This window comes from Aulonocara sp. 'chitande type north' Nkhata Bay, linkage group LG3, assembly GCF_057382095.1.
Source record: "Aulonocara sp. 'chitande type north' Nkhata Bay isolate Kocher_YH1m ecotype deep benthic linkage group LG3, A_spYH_male_GT1.1, whole genome shotgun sequence".
Classification (NCBI taxonomy): domain Eukaryota; kingdom Metazoa; phylum Chordata; class Actinopteri; order Cichliformes; family Cichlidae; genus Aulonocara; species Aulonocara sp. 'chitande type north' Nkhata Bay.
The window spans coordinates 11,586,612-11,606,064 of record NC_141346.1 but is presented as its reverse complement, the minus strand read 5'-3'; the positions used below and the strand labels follow the sequence as shown (position 1 = coordinate 11,606,064).

The 19,453-nt window shown below is 43.2% G+C and overlaps 2 protein-coding genes across 4 annotated transcripts; one reads left to right on the top strand and one right to left on the bottom strand.

The window, feature by feature from the left end:
- Positions 1-2,866: 2,866 nt before the first annotated feature.
- LOC147333959 (nuclear factor 7, brain-like) lies at positions 2,867-9,280 on the bottom strand. Of its 3 annotated transcripts, XM_086286534.1 has the most exons (3): positions 9,032-9,268; positions 8,579-8,845; positions 7,510-8,545 (listed from the first exon to the last, which is right to left on the bottom strand). In XM_086286534.1, exons 1-3 carry the CDS (start codon positions 9,266-9,268, stop codon positions 7,871-7,873), a joined length of 1,179 nt encoding a protein of 392 aa, XP_086142660.1. In that variant the 3' UTR covers positions 7,510-7,870. The 3 variants fall into 3 exon arrangements, with proteins under 3 accessions (XP_086142659.1, XP_086142660.1, XP_086142661.1); XM_086286533.1 differs by adding an exon at positions 2,867-2,887 and having other exon boundaries at positions 7,889-9,268; XM_086286535.1 differs by having other exon boundaries at positions 7,510-9,280.
- Positions 9,281-17,416: 8,136 nt separating this feature from the next.
- LOC147333958 (general transcription factor II-I repeat domain-containing protein 2B-like) lies at positions 17,417-18,565 on the top strand. The gene has a single exon (XM_086285857.1). It carries the CDS (start codon positions 17,417-17,419, stop codon positions 18,563-18,565), a length of 1,149 nt encoding a protein of 382 aa, XP_086141983.1.
- Positions 18,566-19,453: the final 888 nt, after the last annotated feature.

Here is a 19,453-nt window from a genome sequence, read left to right as displayed (position 1 = left end):
TGTGCATGTGTTTGTTTTATGTATATGGATTATTTTTAATTATTACTCATGATATGACATTGTCCAGACAGAATTTTATTGGAATTCCACGTGAAAGACCAACACAAAGTGGTGTACACGTGAGAAGTGGAACGAAAATCATACATGATTCCAAACATTTTTTACAAATAAATAACTGCAAAGTGGGGTGTGCATAATTATTCAGCCCCCTGAGTCAATACTTTGTAGAACCACCTTTTGCTGCAATTACCGCTGCCAGTCTTTTAGGGTCTGTCTCTACCAGCTTTGCACATCTACAGACTGAAATCTTTGCCCATTCTTCTTTGCAAAACAGCTCCAGCTCAGTCAGATTAGATGGACAGCCTTTGTGATCAGCAGTTTTCAGATCTTGCCACAGATTCTCGATTGGATTTAGATCTGGACTTTGACTGGGCCAGTCTAACACATGGATATGTTTTGTTTTAAACCCTTCCATTGTTGCCCTGGCTTTATGTTTAGGGTCGTTGTCCTGCTGGAAGGTGAACCTCCGCCCCAGTCTCAAGTCTTTTGCAGACTCCAAGAGGTTTTCTTCCAAGATTGCCCTGTATTTGGCTCCATCCATCTTCCCATCAACTCTGACCAGCTTCCTGTCCCTGCTGAAGAGAAGCACCCCCAGAGCATGATGCTGCCACCACCATATTTGACAGTGGGGATGGTGTGTTCAGAGTGAGGTGCAGTGTTAGTTTTCCGCCACACATAGCGTTTTGCATTTTGGCCAAAAAGTTACATTTTGGTCTCATCTGACCAGAGCACCTTCTTCCACATGTTTGCTGTGTCCCCTACATGTTTGCTGTGTCCCCTACATGTTTGCTGTGTCCCCCACATGTTTGCTGTGTCCCCCACATGTTTGCTGTGTCCCCCACATGTTTGCTGTGTCCCCCACATGTTTGCTGTGTCCCCCACATGGCTTGTAGCAAACTGCAAACTGGACTTCTTATGGTTTGCTGTTAACAACGGCTTTCTTCTTGCCACTCTTCCATAAAGTCCAACTTTGTGCAGTGCACGACTAATAGTTGTCCTATGGACAGATTCCCCCACCTGAGCTGTAGATCTCTGCAGCTCGTCCAGAGTCACCATGGGCCTCTTGGCTGCATTTCTGATCAGCGCTCTCCTTGTTCGGCCTGTGAGTTTAGGTGGACGGCCTTGTCTTGGTAGGTTTACAGTTGTGCCGTACTCCTTCCATTTCTGAATGATGGCTTGAACAGTGCTCCGTGGGATGTTCAAGGCTTGGGAAATCTTTTTGTAGCTTACGCCTGCTTTAAATTTCTCAATAACTTTATCCCTGACCTGTCTGGTGTGTTCTTTGGACTTCATGGTGTTGTTGCTCCCAATATTCTCTTAGACAACCTCTGAGGCCGTCACAGAGCAGCTGTATTTGTACTGACATTAGATTATACACAGGTGCACTCTATTTAGTCATTAGCACTCATCAGGCAACGTCTATGGGCAACTGACTGCACTCAGACCAAAGGGGGCTGAATAATTACGCACACCCCACTTTGCAGTTATTTGTAAAAAATGTTTGGAATCATGTATGATTTCCGTTCCACTTCTCACGTGTGCACCACTTTGTGTTGGTCTTTCATGTGGAATTCCAATAAAATTGATCCATGTTTGTGGCTGTAATGTGACAAAATGTGGAAAAGTTCAAGGGGGCCGAATACTTTTGCTGTATTTAGCAACCAAGACTCTTCAGCATGCTCTTGTATTGCTTATAAGACTGTTCACTGCATCTGGAGGAGTGCTTGGAGTGGAAGGGTCAGAGATTAATTCATTCTCTGAAAAGCATTGAACACTAGCTTTCTCACCTAAGTGGTCAGAGAAGAAAGAAACAAAAAAGGACAGCTGTGGTTTATTGAACTGGAGAGGGAAGGGTGGTCAACCAAGTGTCATGTTACACATGAAGAGTAGAAGTTCATCTTCAAGTTATACCATGTCAGTGACCTTCATGGTTCCTACATTCACATTGGATTTTCTAAAACAACACGTGCTGATTAATTTTATGAACGGCTGATAATCATTGACATTCACTTGTTTATCTCTTTGTAGTCTTGTACCTTGTAAAAGTTGTAAAGATTACTTTATGCATTTTGTCGTTTAGAGTATTTTTGCTCTGAGTTATTAGAGGAATTCCATAATCAAAGGCAATTACTTCCTCAGTGCCAAAAACTTCCAGATATGTTCTTTCACAGCTGCTTAAACATCTGTATCTGAGCACACATTTTGATATTTGTCCTCTAAGCTCTGGTCAGTTGGTGGAAACACACATGCTCATGTTTTACTATCAGTTGACAATCATTGATACTCACTTGTTCTTCTCCTTGTACTGCATCTGAAGTCATAAAGATTACATTAGTCACTGATTCACTAGAATAAGGTTGAATCTAATGCTACAGTGACCTCCCCTCTGTACTGTGTAATATAAAAGTCAGTCAGGTTTGCAGATGACACACAGATACTATTGAGTTTTCACTGACAGAATGGAGATCACGCTGTTTTTCTCGCTGTTGCTTCTGGTCTGCTCTGTTTCCACAAATCAGACAGAGGCAGATGATGAAATTCTTGACCAGCAGATTTCAAACCAACAACCCTGTCCACAGGAAGTCCATGCTGTGCTCAGAGAGCTGACTGCCTCAGTGGCTGAACAGAAAGTGGAAATCAGGACCTTAAAACAAGAGAATAAAGGTAGAGTATGATGTCAGGTAGTGAGAAAAATGACAGCATGAGGAAACCTTCATATGAGCCCCTGTTACAGAGATATCAATGTCACTTCATGAATCTATCACTAACGTTTCTCATTAATTTTTTTATTTTTATTATTTATTCATTATTTATTCAATAATCTAACCTACTAAAAATGAAAAGATTCAAATGATGCAGATAAATAAAATTCATATTGACTTATTTATGTTCTTTTCTGTCAGACCATGTCGCAAAACTGAAAGACCTGGAAATGCAGAACGTTGAACTTCAGAGACAGAGGTCTGAAATTGACAAACTTAAACAGCAACAAATAATAAATAAATAAATAAACTTTATTTATAAAGCACACTAAAAAAACAAGGGTATACCAAGGTGCTTGACAAAAATAAAATAGGAAAAGGGAGATGGGAGGGAAAAGAGAAAGGACCTGGCACGTATCAATTATAAAAACCATCATAAGATATAAAAGTAGTTCACAAGCATAAAAAATGTACCAGCGCACACAAGTGTTAACTGGGTGGAAAGGCAAGATTAAAGAAATAAGTCTTAAGCCGTGATTTAAACAGTGGCATAGAGTCAGACGCCCGGATAGCGACAGGAAGGTTGTTCCATAAGACCGGGGCAGCTACAGCAAACGCGCGGTCACTGCGAGACTTCAGCCGAGAACGAGGTTGCTCCAGAAGAATTTGGGTAGCAGAGCTAAGTGCTCTGACAGGAGTGTGTAACCTGAGAAGCTCATTGAGGTAGCTCGGCGCAAAGTTATTAATGGTTTTGTAGGTGAAAAGTAATATTTTAAATTGAATACGGTATTTAATTGGAAGCCAGTGCAAGCCAGCAAGAACAGGAGTGATGGAAGAAAACTTCCTGCTACCTGTCAAAAGGCGTGCCGCCGCATTCTGGACAGTCTGCAATCTAACGAGAAGGGTGGAGGAAAGGCCAATGTAAAGAGAGTTGCAGTTCATATCCAGAATCGGATTCTTTTGGTTATTACCCAAAGCTCGTGACCATAGGTGAAGGTGGGGACAAACTGATAGGAAAGAGCTCCTGCCAGCCACACAGCCACCTGCGACAATCACAGACATTTATCTACCGGCTTGACTGGCGGCTGCAAAACATTGCAAGATAATCTTGGTCAGGTATTCTTCCAGTCCACAACTTTACCACGAGTGTTGTTATATCAATTTAATTGTCCCACAAGGGGAAACTTGGGTGTAACAGCAGCAAGAAAACACATATACAAACAAACAGTACACATGACACAGAACAGAAACATACACAATTCTTACATATTTACATGAAGGACAATGGTTACCAAAAACTGAGTACCATACTGTTGTTAAATTAAATAAAATTAAATACAGATAAGAGGCAACCCTGGTTGTAGTGTGAATCGGTTGATAAAACAGTGCACGATACAGCGCTGATGTAAACATCTGTGTTTGTTGGGAGCAGTTCAGATTGTACAGTCTGACAGCTGCAGGGAGGAAGGACCTGCGGAAACGCTCCTTCATGCATCGAGGATGCAGCAGTCTGTCACTGAAGCAGCTCTGCAGTTCAGCAACATCTACATGCATGGGGCGGGAGATAAACTGCTGCTCCAACATACCACACTGTAAAAAATGACAGATGCCACCACAGAGTCATAGAAGGTCTTTAAAAGCGCTCCCTGGACTCCAAATGACCTCAGCCGCCTCAGCAGGTAGAGTCTGCTCTGTCCCTTCCTGTAAAGAGCATCATCCCTGTACTTATACTTTTGTGTTGCTCTCTCATCACATCTTCATTATTCTCATCACTGCTTAAAACAACACACATCTTTTTTTAACTGTCCTTTCTCCAAAACAGAAAGTGGCATTACAGTTGTTTCAGGCTGAGAGACACAAAACGCTCTTCGTATTATCATTCATATATCATCCACACAACTATTTTATTTCTTTTTGTCCACTGGGCAGGTGACCTGCAGAATCATGTCTGCCCCAGCTGGATACCTTTTCACACACACCGTGACGTCAGACACACTCACAGTCACTTCATTCGTCAGACTTCTTTTAAGTTTGCAGCAGGCAACGCGACTGAGTATTGTGTCAAGATAAGTAGGAAGACCACGCTATAATGGACAGTTGAAGGAAAAGGTCAAATTTACAGGGAATCTTTTTGTTTTGTTTTTGGACAGAAAGATGAGAGTTTGATGTGTACATGGCTGTGAACAAAAATATAAATGTGGTGGATCATAAATTTGATTAGTTTTGAAGTTGTACATCTCTGTTCCTTACATTTCATGTCATGCCCTTATTAATGTTTTATTTGTTGCTTTGACTGTTTTCGAATAGAATATGCAGTGGGAATATAGAGGGAGATAAGTAGTGAAAGTTTTGCCTGGGTTGATTGTGCGTCGATCCATTGTTAATGCCTCAGGGCTCCAGTAGGTGGGTTCGCGCGCTTCCTCCTTCACTCAATACAGACGAGTGAGAGTGAGAGCTGCGTGTCTGTGCCGCTCTTTCACCTCTCCTCACTATTTCCCCTGTTTAAGGGCACAACATAAACACTGAGGCTTCAAAATGCAGCATCTACAACACTGTCACTCTGCCTCCACCATGGAGACAGTCTCCATGGTGATGAGTACAACTGGCAGCTGAAACTGTTGTGAACTTCTCCATGAGTCATATTTCCTGTTTCAGAGCTGCTGATTGGCTCTTTGGGCCCTTTACCTTCAGGAGGTCATGGACGAAGCACTGAAGTCGTTTATCACGTAAAAAATATTTTTAGTTTATAATAATTTGATAAATAATAAAATATTAATAAAAACTGGAGGTTTTTTTAGAACTTAGATTTTAAGCTATTTATGCCTTTTTTGCTGCTCTTTTTTAAACTTATTCCCTTTAAACTGTATTTATTCTTTTTAAAATATATTGGTTATTGCACTGTAGAGGCTGCTGAGGAACAGTATTTCGTTTCAGGCTGTGTAACACGAAATGACAATAACCAATAAAGTCTTGAGAGCTGCCATCATTGTTCCAGCAGGAGGCAGTAAAACACCAAACTGCACCTGTTGTGCTGAAAAGGTGTGAGCATGTGCAGTAACCCAGTAAGTTACCTGAATATCTCTCTCTCTCTCTCACACACACACACACACACACACACACACACACACACACACACACAGTACTGATACTAATGACTCGCTCTCACATCTATTTGGGTTTAATGTCAGGGTATATTTGTGGATGAAAGTTTTGGTAGGACACATGATGTGGACAGTCTGGTAATCCCAGAATATTTTAATGTAAGAAAACTCCAGACAGCTCTGGAGAAAGTTTCAGAGTAAAAGCCCTGGAGTGTTTTACATGTTATTCTGTTGGATTAAATCTGACGGAGCTGATTCATAAACACTTCACTGCCAGGTATCAGGTGACCTGCAGAGACTGATCCTACAAACACTCAGAAACAGAGTAAACCAAACTGCACCACAGTGATCAGACGAAACCTTCCTGACATGAACACAGCTCCTCAGTAAAAACTGTGAACCAGCAGAGAGACTACACCCAGCACCATACACCACCTCTCTGACACAGTACACCCTCGGGCAGGTGGTGTCCCCATAAACAGTGTGAGAAGCTCTGATTATTTACTATGTTCAAACAAACTGAGTGTCCACAAACGTCTGAGCTCACAGTGAGAGCTGCTGGCACAGTTTGGAGGTGTTCTGCCCCCTGCTGGACACACAGAGCTACAACATGAGGATCAGAGGAGGCTGGTGCTGCTTCACCTTTAGACACAAGAAGGAGGTCAAAAAATGTAGAAACAGAGATTGTTTTTAAACCTGTAAAGGGGGAAATCCTGACGAACCAATCCACAGCCAGAAAAGAAGTCTAACTCTGTGCTGCTCCAATCAGGAATCAGCTCTGTTACTGTGTGAGTGTGTAAAGTCACAGAGTAGCTGGTTTCAAATGTATCTATAAAGTTTATTCACATTTTATTTAGGCTTCAAAAAACAGTCCAAGTTTATTTCTTTGGACTTTGTTCACTTAATGGATGTTTCCCTGCATTTCTATTTTCACACACTTTATTTCTTACAGCAGGAAAACTGAACAGAATGTATGTAAGAGGTCAGAGTGAGGATGACGTCACTTAATACAGGAAATACATGTTTGTCTGTTTTGATGATGAAGGACTTCTTCAGCTCTGTAAACAGCTACACTTGAGAGGACAGAGGTGATTTCATGGATCAATAACAATGTGTTTATCAGCTTTCATCATCGCAGTGCAGACATGACGTCAGATCTATCAGAGTGAAGGCCGTCTCTCTGATGACGTCACAGAGCAGAGTCCTTCTGTCCAATAAAGGATCTCAGATCAGCTGCTGCCATCTTGTGGCCACAGTTGGTTACTGTCTCTGAAAGTTGTCTCATGTTTCCTGTTGTCCTGCTAACAAAGGCTGGAGCTCATCATGCTGAGAGGGCAGCAGCATTTTGTGGCTCTTCACACATGTTCATTATATTCTGATGATCCTGGATGGAGACAAACTACAGATAAGTGTGTTCAGCCCAACTAGTTTATCTCATTACAGCAGTTTGATGTTTCCCTTTGAATCCCCCTGAAGATCCTGACAGTGAAGCACGTACATAATACTCCAGCCTTTCAACTCTGAGCTTATTTAGTTCTATTAATACACTGAAATCTCATTTGTGTCATGAAGAAAGTCTTTAATCAAACAGAATTCAAAGATCAGAAACATTTCATATATGGAGTTAAACATGAATCATTGTTTCAACAACATATTTATTGTTGTCATAAACAGACAAGAAGACAACAACAAACTGCTCCTCCCATTCAACACATGTCAGTCCATATCCCAGCAAACTAAATCATCTCCATTTACACATCAAATAGAAACATGAATCACTTGGAATGATTAGAAACTTGATAGAATTTCAAATCTAGTTTGGGGAGTCATTCAGTGAGAAACAGTGAAATTATTTTCCATGTGAAAAGGTGGACAGCAGAAACAGAAAGAAAGAGTGAAACTAAAAGAGAAACAAAGAGCTTTGGAACAACGAGGCAGCAGGAGGACAGCTGCAGTTTAACAGCTTCAACTCACTGACAGGAAACAACATTAGAAACATCATCATCCTCAACTCATCTGCTGCACTGACACTGACACCTTCAACGGACACACCTTCACTTCATCATCAGTGTTAATGTATGGAAACATCCTGTGAGTGAAAGTGTGTGTGAAGGTGTGTATGTGTGTGTTAGTATCAGGATCAGAGAACGACAGCTTTCCTCTGTTCCAGTCCAGATTCACTCTGATCCTCTGGAGCTTCTTCTCTACTGAGAGAGCAGTGCGAGGAGCTGATGGTGAGCGTGCTGAATATTTACTTTTAATTCCATTAAACCGTATTCTCCATAATCCAGACTGTATGTGTCCCTTCCTCTGCACAGACTCTGCTAACACACCCAGTCCCCACCATGTACTGTCTCCAACTTCAACATCCCAGCTTTGAGTCCCTGAGTTAAAGCCCTCAGAGCCCAGGACAGAGCCGTAATCATCAAACCTCTCTGGATTATCAGGAAGCTGCTGCCTCTCTCCTCCTTCTCTCACACTGGTCAGATCTTCAGACAGGATGAGGTTTGGATGAGCAGTGTTTGGGTCCAGAATGTGAGGAGTGTAGGAGACCACGTCCTTCATGTTGTTCCAGATGTTGAAGGTCAGGTTGCCCAGGTGTTTGGCCTGGTCTATCAGAGCTCCTGAGGGCAGCTGTGGATCATCCAGCAGGGGGCAGCGCTGGACTCTTTCCACTGCAGCCTTGTAGTTGTGCAGGAATGAGACGTCTTCAGCTCTCAGCTCCTCCTCTGTGGCTCTGACTGTGTCTGAAAGAGCTGCTATCTCTCTGCTCAGAGCCTCCATCTTCTCCTTCATCATCCCACTCTTCTGCTCCTCTTCCTCCCTCAGTGCAGCCAGCCTGGCCTCCTCTTCCTCTGCTAGAAACTGGTGAAGCTTCTTAAACTGCTCCTTAATCTGCCTCTCTGTGTGTCGGGCCTGGACCTTAATGTGTTCTGCTGTTTGATCAAACTTCACTTGAACTTCTTCACAAACCTTTAACTTCTTCTTTAAGGGCTCCAGAGTTTCCTGAAGTTCCTTCTTGTGTTGTTGTGCAGCTTCATCGATGGGTCTGAATCTGTGATTGGTGTGTTTTTCTGAGTCTCTGCAGAAGAGACACACTGGCTGCTGATGGTCCAGACAGAAGAGTTTGAGTTTCTCAGAGTGCAGACTGCAGAGAGCCTCTGAAGCTCTCTGATCTCTCTCCTGTAAGAACGACTCACACAGGTTCTTTAAAGCCAGACATAAAGGTGGATCATTCTTTGAAGATCTTCTCTTACAAACTGGACACTCGTGTGTTGGTCTCTCTCTCCACCATCTCTTCAGACAGTCTTTACAGAAGCTGTGGCTACATGACAGAATAACAGGATCTCTGAAGACCTCCTGACAGACCGGACAGCAGAGATCCTCCTCTGATCTGGAAGCCATTGAGTCTGTGAGTGAAGCTGAAAACAGCAGACAGGAAGTACAGTCAGTCCTGGCTCCCCTCCCTCCTCTACCACCTTCACTGAAACTTGCTTTGAGTCGTGTTTTTGCTCAAACTCACATTCAGTGTGTGGAGCGTCAGCAGCTTGAAGCAGCAGTGTTGGAGTTTTCCACTTTTCTCTCCTGTAGCTGGACTCACTCAGAGGAAGCTGCTAGTTTGGTCTGAACTCAGTCTGATCGTCTGTGCGTCTCTCTTTACTGAGGACGAAGAACTTCCTGTTTCCTGGTTTGTCACATTTGAGTGACGTGAGGGGAGGAGACAAATGTTGCTGTTTGACTTTTAACTAAGGTGTGTTTCAATCCTGCCTGCAGCTCAAAAGCTGTAAAACAGGTTTTGTGTCTTTTCACCTCCACAGGTCACAACATGAAACCTGTTGTGAAGTTTATAAAATAAAGTGTCACTCGGTGGTGCAGCTGTTTGTCAGCTTCTATTTTAGACTTTGTTCTGGTTCTTGTTCAGGTTCCCAGCAGTGGGAGTGTAATGCAGTCACACACACACAGGTGGTGTTAAGGTGGATTCACTTAGTTACAGACAGTGGTGTTATTTCCTGTAACTAAGGGTGTGTTTCACTCCAAAGTTCAGACATTAACCTGCCAGAAGTTGTAAAAGTTACTGATAAAGAGCTTTTCTCTCAGAAAGCAGAAAGAAAAGAAATAAGTGTAAAGAGTGCAGCAAAATGTTTTAGTGTGAGCTGGTTCATCTGATCTGGTTGTGTAAAAGTCACTGCATGACACTGAGTTTTACTTCTGTCACGATTAGTGGAGCGGACTCAGGCGCAGACCACAAGTTTCTTCAAATCAAAAGTGAATTTATTTACGGGGACACACACACACACACACACACACACACACACACACACACAACGGTGTCTGGGAAAAAGGGGTTCCAGGGTCCGGGAGTGAAAGGGGCAGGAGTCCAGGGAGGGGAGATTTCCATACAGCCCTCGCAACCACACACAGCTCCTCTTCTTTCCTCCATCACTCTTGCTCACGCTCAGTCACCGTGCACAGGGAAAACAGGTCCAGGGGAAATCTATACACAGACAGAGAAACAGTTAGTCTCCTGGTTCAGACACGAACAAACTTTGCAGAGTGCAGGACGACTGACGCTGATGGCTCAACGATCCAGCGACGAGTAGAGCAGACTCGCCATCTTAAGTAGGACTCCAATTCTCATAATCAGCGGCAGGTGTGCTGATCATCTCCAGGTGCGTGGGCCAGGAGCAGGAGCCCATACTGAGCTCCGCCCCGGCAGGAGAAAGAGAGAGTGGGAGAGGACGAGAGAGAAAGGGAGAGCAGAGGCGAGAGAGGAGAATAAACAAAACAAAGCGCCTGACTGCTGTCAGCTGGCGAGGTGCGGGGACCATGACAACTTCTGTGTTACTGACACTCATCTCTGACTCAGAGAAACGATTTCTCCCCTGTGATGTTCACACAGTGGTGAGTTACATGTGTGTGGAATTTTTCACGTTTTATAGAATTAAATTTCCTCTTACTTTCTTTTTTGTTAACCTGAGTCACTGATCATTTGCAGTATTACAGAGTCTGGCAGTCTTTGCATGATGTCCACGTCACTGTACGTTTCTAGCTGACTCTCAGGTGTGACAGGTGTGCCAGCAGGAAAGAGTAATAATAACCTGCATCCTGAGGTTTGTCATGCAGGATTAAAGGAGCCAGGCTTTGTTCACACAGCTAGGATTGTATTTTACACTGACCCTGGGTCAGTATAAGTATCATACAGTTCAAACGAAGCACTGAAACTTGCACATATTTATTACAGATGCACTGAAGAAAAACGGGATATTTACCGTCAATCTGTGGCTGCGATTAAACACTTTACTGGAAACTTTATTAACCAGTAACTTCATCAGTCATGACAGAAGCTAATATTTCTGAGCTAACATCGTTTAAACCAGTGGTTCCCAAACTTTGTTTGCTGGGCCCCCTTTGTTTCACAAGAAAAATTTCCACCCCCCCTTTGTGCGCATGAACACATCCTCCAACCACACACACCCATATTTTGCTCCATTGCATGTGGCTATTTTCACGCCACGCTGTGCGCCACGTTATTGTTGAGATGAATAGCAGAATGGCAGATAGAGACAAAATACTGTTAATCTTACCATCTTCAGGTTTTACACGCTTACATACACACACAGTTACTGTCCCTCCATTTAGAAAGGCAGAGGCGTCACGATGTGATTATTTTACTGTAGTTATTTTTTTTGATGTGTAATAATATTCAATATTACTATCAATGCATTTTCCAAAAAATGCCTCTCTGTGCAAAATGGGTTTAAAAACATAAACAACTGTAGGATCCTGTTTGTCCGTGATTTAAACAGCCCAGCGCTGCTCCTGATGAAGGGAAAACCAATTCTGCAGGGAGACCTACCTCGGCACTTGTGCAGGTGATTTTTCTCTTACTTTCTTTTTTCTGTTATTTACTAAAGAATCTGTCAAAGAAATAATGAATTCTCCACACGTGTTTGAAGGTTGCTGATACGTTCATCTAGCACAGACCTATTGCTGGAACGCCAAGACAATTCTACTACAATGGCAAAGACAAGACGCAAGTCACCAGAGCTCTTTGTGTTGCTCGTGCATGAGGGAGAGAACTGTGACGAGCATCGTTCTCTCTGTTAAGGAATATATTCTAAAATACTTCTTCAGCAAAGACTCAGAGAAGAGAAACACACAGAATTTCTTGCAAGCAAGGGCAGTCTCCGGACTGAGAGACTCGCGCCTGAGAAACTGCCCCGGTCTTTATTTTATACTTCATTGGGTGGGTGGGTGTGTGTGTGTGTGTGTGTGTGTGTGTGTGTGTGTGTGGGGGGGGGGGGGGGGGGGGTCAGAGTGTGGCCCCATAAGATCTTCCCTAAACCTGCTGGTCTCAAAGTCCAGCAGTTCATCAAACCAAAAGGCACTTAGACTAAAACAGACATAGCTACGTTAATCCTACCATAAAACAATAAGACAAGGTACGACCTCTCTCATGCTCCTAGGATGTGGGGTGAACACCCTAGAATGTTACAGACCTCCTAGGATGAGACATTCTTTCAATATGCCACCAACTATATACTTCTACACACAAATGATTACATGCAGCATTCTACCATATGCAAACTTATATCACTAAAAGATTATACTGACTACTAAATACAATTTTCCATTGACACCCTCCAAGTAAGCAAATGAATGTTAACAGTCAAACATAGAAATTAACATTTGCAAAATCATTCCAGCTTTGTGGTGCATCTCCTCCAGGTGTGTAAATCACACATGCAGAGTGGTTTGAGTTCCTCAGAGCTTCATAAATGTCTCTTCCAGTTGTTTCTATCACTGTCCATATGACCAGAGTCCAAATGTATGCAGACATGGGTATAACAAACACACCAGTTAGTTTTGCTGTTTGTCAATGTGGCTTTCAGTTATCTTCAAGGCTGCAGGCCTTTGTCAGCACTCCTGTTTTATGCCCTCTATCAACCCTCATCACCTCATTTCATGCATTCTTCCTGTGGGGGGATACTTATGACTCCTCTATTGTCCTTTCGTCTCTGCAGAAAACCTTTTTTGGAAAGGGTATTGGATTCAATGATTTTACTGCTGTTGTAACCCCACCTGTTGAGTCACTTCAGCAGTCTTGTTCATGATGCAAATGACAACAACAATGACACAAAGGAAGACCCTCTTCAGAGTGTCAAAGCATGCATAGCACAGTGACACAGCATTAGGTGATGTTCATAGGAAACTGCTGTCAGTCATTCCCCGTCACCACCATAGCTTCTGCTTTCTGTTCACAGAATCATGATGCCATCCTTGAACTTCCTCTCTGCACTGTCGATTGGAGCTTGGAACGCTCCCCTCATCCTTCAGATCTCCATCTGTTGTCCACAATCTCCTCGTGATTACCTCTGGAAAGCCCCGTGGCACAGCTCTCCATCCAGTGCAGCTTTATGGTCATTGCTGTGGTTCCAGAATCTTCTCATGATGACCAGTAGGTCCCCAAACAGCATGACCTTTGACCTCAACCCCTGCCTGGGCTGTCAGCTATGGTCCCTACTTCTCGCTGGGTCTCTGAAGGTTTCTCAGGAGATTCCACCCTTGGGATCATTTCTTCCAGCAATGCTCTGCTGCACCTGCATCTCCTCACTAGAGGAAAAACTTCTATTTGGAAAACATGTCAACCATCATCAAACCAAAATTTCCTTTCAGTTCAGTGAACTTCACTTATCAAAAAATATAATTATTTATTATTTATTAATTATATTATTCGTTTATCACGTTTTCACTTTCACTTATAGGCCATCAAAGTGTTTATTATCTTTACCCAAATAATTGGAGCAGAACTTAAAATCTATAAGCTGTAAAAACTTTATATTTGAAGACTGAAAGAGACCCAGGAAGTGGTCACAGGACGAGGGTGACAGACTGTCTGAAGCAGTTAGAACAAGACAAGGCTGTTGGACCAGGTGTGCTTGCTTTTGAAACTGTGTCTTAATTCCACCTGTTTCACATGCAAGGGTCAGTTCTACAGGCAGGAACGTGGGTGTGCTGTGGGCTCCCCAGTTTCACCCATTGTGGGCAACTTGTATATGGAAGACGTGGGAAAGAGGGCTTTGCTATCCTACCCTGAAACACCACCAAGTCATTGGTTCAGGTATGTGGATGACACCTGGGTGAACACACAAACCTCCATCTCTGGTTTCTTTGACTGGAGGGTGTTGAGGATTTGATGCTTTCACAACACTGTATGTGATGTCACTGGTGATGTCATCTTCTCCATCTGCTGAAATGAGTTAAAGTAAACACTTTTATGATTTAAGAATCTAAATTATGATGACAGAATGGAAACAAAATACCACGATGAATAAGAATGAATATGTACAAACCTTCAAGTTTCCTGTGAACACATCGTCTCACCAGCAGAACCAGTAACACCAGTAGAACCACAACATAGACTGATCCAACAGACAACAGCACAGAGAGAGGAGGAGGAGAGAGTGATGGAGGAAGAGTGATGGAGGTAGAACCAGGAAGAGGTGTGGATGTAGGTGGAGGTGTGGTGGTGTGTTTCTCTGAAATAAAGCAAACACAGTCATTAAGTTGTCGTCACATTGTGATGTTGAAACCTGCAGAAACAGATGAGTGTGTCACCTGTGACAGTGATCCAGCTGTTAGTGAGGGGAGGGGCTGTGTGTCTCAGCTGGAGGAGCCAAAGATGACATGATGGTATCCACATTGTTGCAAATGAGGATCTGATTATATATTCATTTAATATTGATTTCTTTTGAGAACCAGTGTGAGTCTGTTTCTATTTTCAGTGACTAACAGAAAGCATGAGTTTAAGCCTGAGTGTAAATGTGATCAGATGAAGTGTGAGGTTGTGAGAAAGTCTCTGACTGCATTCATAGATGTGTCCTTTCAGCTGCTCGCTCTGATCCAACCTTTGGTCTCTAAGAAGAGGCTTCAGGGAGATGTTTGCTACGTTGGACTGTAGGACCATCAGAAATGTGTGCAGTAACAAAACAGGCAGCACTGAAAGCAGCTCTAAGTGTTTGTGTTGTTCAATGATTTGTGCACAACAACAACAATGGGACCTCTCTCATCCATCAGTCACCATGTGGACATTTTTCTGACACACTTTGAAGCTGATGGACGTTTTGTGTCTGCACTAAGTACGTTTTCAGCAGCTATGGCACCGGCAGGATTCACTTTCACAGACTCACAACCACCAGCTTCACCCCTCCCCTCCCCCTCCAGCTGTAGGCTTTAACATTGAGTTTCCCCACACATGTTTACAGACGAGTTAGAGAGCAAGAAAAGAAGAGACTGATTCATAAATGTCTTTGTTTCTGCTCTAACCAAACAATGCTGCTCTACAACTCTAGACTACCCGCCACAAAGACAACAGCTGGAAACATCTGTCTACCTCTGACATCCACCAGCTCATCCATACAACAAACACACATCAACAACCAGGAAGCAGCTTCACCTCTGATCACACACACTCAACTCTACTCACTCACCTGGAGGAACAACATGAAGATAGATGATGCTGATGGACATCCATCGCCATGTATCTTCCATGAACACACGACACTCGTATGTTCCAGTGTCATTAATCGTCACATCCTTCAGAATCAAAGACACGTCTCCATCCTTCATCTGTCTGTCCTGCAGATCCACCCGGTTCTTAAAAGATGGATGCTGGTAAAATGGATCAAAGTGACCGTCCCAGTGCAAAATGACAACTTCTGACTGCAGGTAAACTTTTGTCCACTTTAAAAATTTGATGTTGTTGTTTGGAGCTCGACATGTCAGAGTGACGTCCTGTCCAGACTCAGCTGTGATGGTTTTCTGCTCTGAAAGAGGAAACAACACTTTGACATTTGAGTTTTTAGTCATGTTGGATTTAATGAACCTCTGAACATCCAGCAGGTCACCAGCGACCCACTGAGGGGGAATTTTAGCCTCATGCTAAACATGCAAAGTGTCAGAAACTACAAGATGTTAGCTTCCACAGAACAACAACATGTGCTGATAATAAGTGAACATAATGTGTGAGAGAAAGCAGCCTCTCATTATAAGACACTGTGAGTCTCTGCATGCTGCCTTTATGGAGCTACAGCTGTTTGTATACACTGAACAAGAAGCTTTGTAGCTGCATCCTGACTCCTGACACTACAACACATCACACTGACACACACATTACACTTCTTTGTCTCTGTCACAGCTGGATTACAGATGTTAAGTGTCCACCCAGCCTGGTGTCTCCTTCACACACAGACAAACTGAATCCAGATGAAAATAATCCTCCTGTACTTCTTGTTATCTCAGAGAGAAACTCAGTTTAGTTCAATCTCACCTGCAGAGACGAAGACAAGGACAAACAGCAAAGTGCAGCAGAGCAGCGCAGTGCCAGCAGCCATCTCTGTGTCAGTATTTGTGCTGATCCGACTCTTAGTTTGTTCTAAATGTCTGAGTCTCACGCTGTTTTCAGCCAATAACAGAGCCTGACTTTATATACTGACTACATCAGATCTGACTTTCAGAAGCTCACTCGGACTCTGCGCTGTTTGTGGTGCATTCAAGAACCTCGGGAGTCCGAGCAGCGGCTGACGTCACTCCGTGGTTGAGCGCGTTTCAGCAGTAAAGTTGAAAACAGGGGTGTTTGCTCGTTATCAGGATCAGGGGTCACTAACAGGCGGACCGGGGTCCGAGTCCGGACCCAGTCGCCATCCTATATGGACCCGGACCTATAGTTAACAAAATATTAAATTATATTTAATTTTGACGGGGCGATTCAATTTTAAGCGGTAACCTTACATTGTATTAGACCAGGGAACATACAAACCAATTGTGTGCGAGTTAAGCCACCCACGTGACACTACTTAGCCAATCACATCTGCACATTCAAGGCGATCGCAACGCTGAGTTCAGACAGAACACAGACAGACAGAGGAAAGAGACGGTGAGAGGCCAATGACAAGCGAGACGATTAACGATACAGGGAGACAAGACGTGAGTGGGAGTCACAAGAGGTAAAACAACTATGGCGCTTTCAAAAAAGAGAAAAGTAGACACCGAAAATAGAACTTTCAAGACTGAATGCCATCCATCCGCTTCCCCTTTTCAGGGTCGCGGGGGGCGCTGGAGCCTATCCCAGCTGTCATAGGGCGAGAGGCGGGGTACGCATATATGTTCATTCTTCCGGCCGCAAGCAGCAAACCAGTGTGTCTCATATGTTCAGAAACCGTGGCACTGATTAAAAGTGGCAATGTCAAACGCCACTATGAGACAAAGCACAAAACTTTTGAACAATCATACCCACCCAAGTCTGAACTCAGGTCCCAGAAAATTAGCAGTCTCAGAGCCCACTATGATCAATCCACAAGGATCTTAACCAGTTCTTTCACCGCCCAACAACGTGCTCATGAATGTTCCCTCAGAGTTGCTTGGATTTTAGGTCAACACAAAAAGCCCTTTGCAGATGCAGGTGTTGTCACAGAGTGCATGAGTGCAGTAGCAGAAACATTACTTGAGGGTAAACAAAAAGAAGAGCTTTGTGACAAAATAAAGCAAATACCTATGTCAGCATCAACAGCCACAAAGAGAAGTGAAATATTAGCTCAGGGTGTGCTGTCCCAGCTGGAAGAAGCTATTCATAAGACACCATGTGTAGGCTTGGCTGTAGATGAGTCCACTGATGTGTCGGACAATGCTCAGCTGTTAGTTTATGTAAGGTTCTTCAACAATGATAAGAAGGAGTTCTGTGAAGACCTGCTAGGTGTAACTTCCCTTCACAGCACTACAAGAGGAGAGGATATTTACCTGGCCATTAAGGAAATGTTAACAAAGCGAGGAATAGAGCCAAACCAAGTGGTTTCAATAACCACAGATGGAGCCCCTGCTATGATGGGGAGAGAGAAAGGAGCTGTAGCAAGAATGAAAGAGGACAAGAGAGCTTTCTTGGAAGAGCTGGAAAGTCAAAAAGCAACAAACTTTTCTCTCTTTTTAAATGATGGGAAAAACATGGATATTGTGGCCTTTTTGGTTGATATCACTTCACACCTGAATGAACTGAATTTGAAGCTGCAGGGCAAGGACAATTCAATTTGTGAACTGATGACAGCTGTCCGCTGCTTTCAGAGGAAACTTGAAGTGTTCAAAGAAGACCTGCAAGGAGACTATGCTCACTTCCCAACAGTGAAGGAACAGGTTCAGGGACAGAGAGATGTGTCCTCTTTTGTTGACTTTGTTGATAAGCTGATTGAAAACTTCAGCAAACGTTTTGATAGCTTCAGCTTTGGACAGCAGCTCACCATGTTCATAAAGAACCCATTTGCCATCACTGATGTCAGAGGGTTCTCAAAGGAAGTCACACAGCACTTCAAGTGGGCAAATGCTGGGCCTCTTCAAATGCAGCTGATTGATCTCCAAGCAGATGTGGCCCTGAAAGAGCAGTTTGGAAGAACTGAACCTGCCACTTTCTGGCCCCAAATGGTCTCTGAGACAGCTTTCCCAAATCTGAGGAAAGTAGCCCTGTACATCTTGACCATGTTTGGCTCCACATACAGCTGTGAGGCAGCTTTCTCCACAATGAACATAATAAAAACTAAATATCGTTCCAGGCTCACCAATGAGCACCTACACATGTGTATGAGAATGGCCCTGACACCATTCCAGCCCAAATTTAAAATCCTAGTAGAGCAAACTAAAGCTCAATTCTCTCACTGAACAACAGAAAGTGGGGAAGTGGAATATAAGGGGGTGAAAGACAGAGAAACTGTAAAATTATTAAAATGTTTTGATGTTATCTGTTGAAACTGTATTGAGACTGTTTAGTCGAGATGTAAAATGTAAAGAAAAAGGGAAACTTTTTTTCTGAAATTAAGCACTTTGTTTTAAGATGCACAATTTAGCCATTTTATTTATTTTCTCTAATTCATTTTAAACAGCAGCCCTATATCTAATGTAGGCCTACTGTGTGTTTCAGCGTTAACAATAAATTTTGTTGAAATGTTTTTAACTTGTATTTTCATTGATTTGACAGTCTATTGTTCATACGTTCAGATATAAATTTAAAAAAAAAAAGGTTGCTTCTCTATCACAATCATAACGTAAGTTAGACATTATGATGTCCTGGACCTCTGCTTGAGAAGATTTTCTCCAACTGGACCTCCTCAAATTTTAGTTTAATACCCCTGGTTTAGAGGCTTTCATGAATCAGTAGAAATCAGACGTACAGCTTGTTGTTGTGCTGAAAGCTCCTGCAGCACATTCATCGACAGAGTCTGCTCACTGCTCCGTCTGTGGCTTTTTCAGCGAGTCACGGATACACAACACTGCTGCGCATTTTCAAAGACTCACACTTTCACCACTGTTCGCTGTTTACGTTGTTACCAGGGTAACTGCTTTTTACAGTGACTGCTTGGATCTGGTTAGACATACAGATGTGTTCTAGATGTTGTCTACAGATAACCATTCAATCTCCGGCTGGACTCGAACCTGTGTGTCTCTGTGACAAGCCGACATTTTCCTTGGACATCACCGAGCTGCTGAGCTGCTGAGCTGCATACATCCTGTTCTTTCTGTCAGCTGTTTAAGACCTGCTGCTGATTTAGC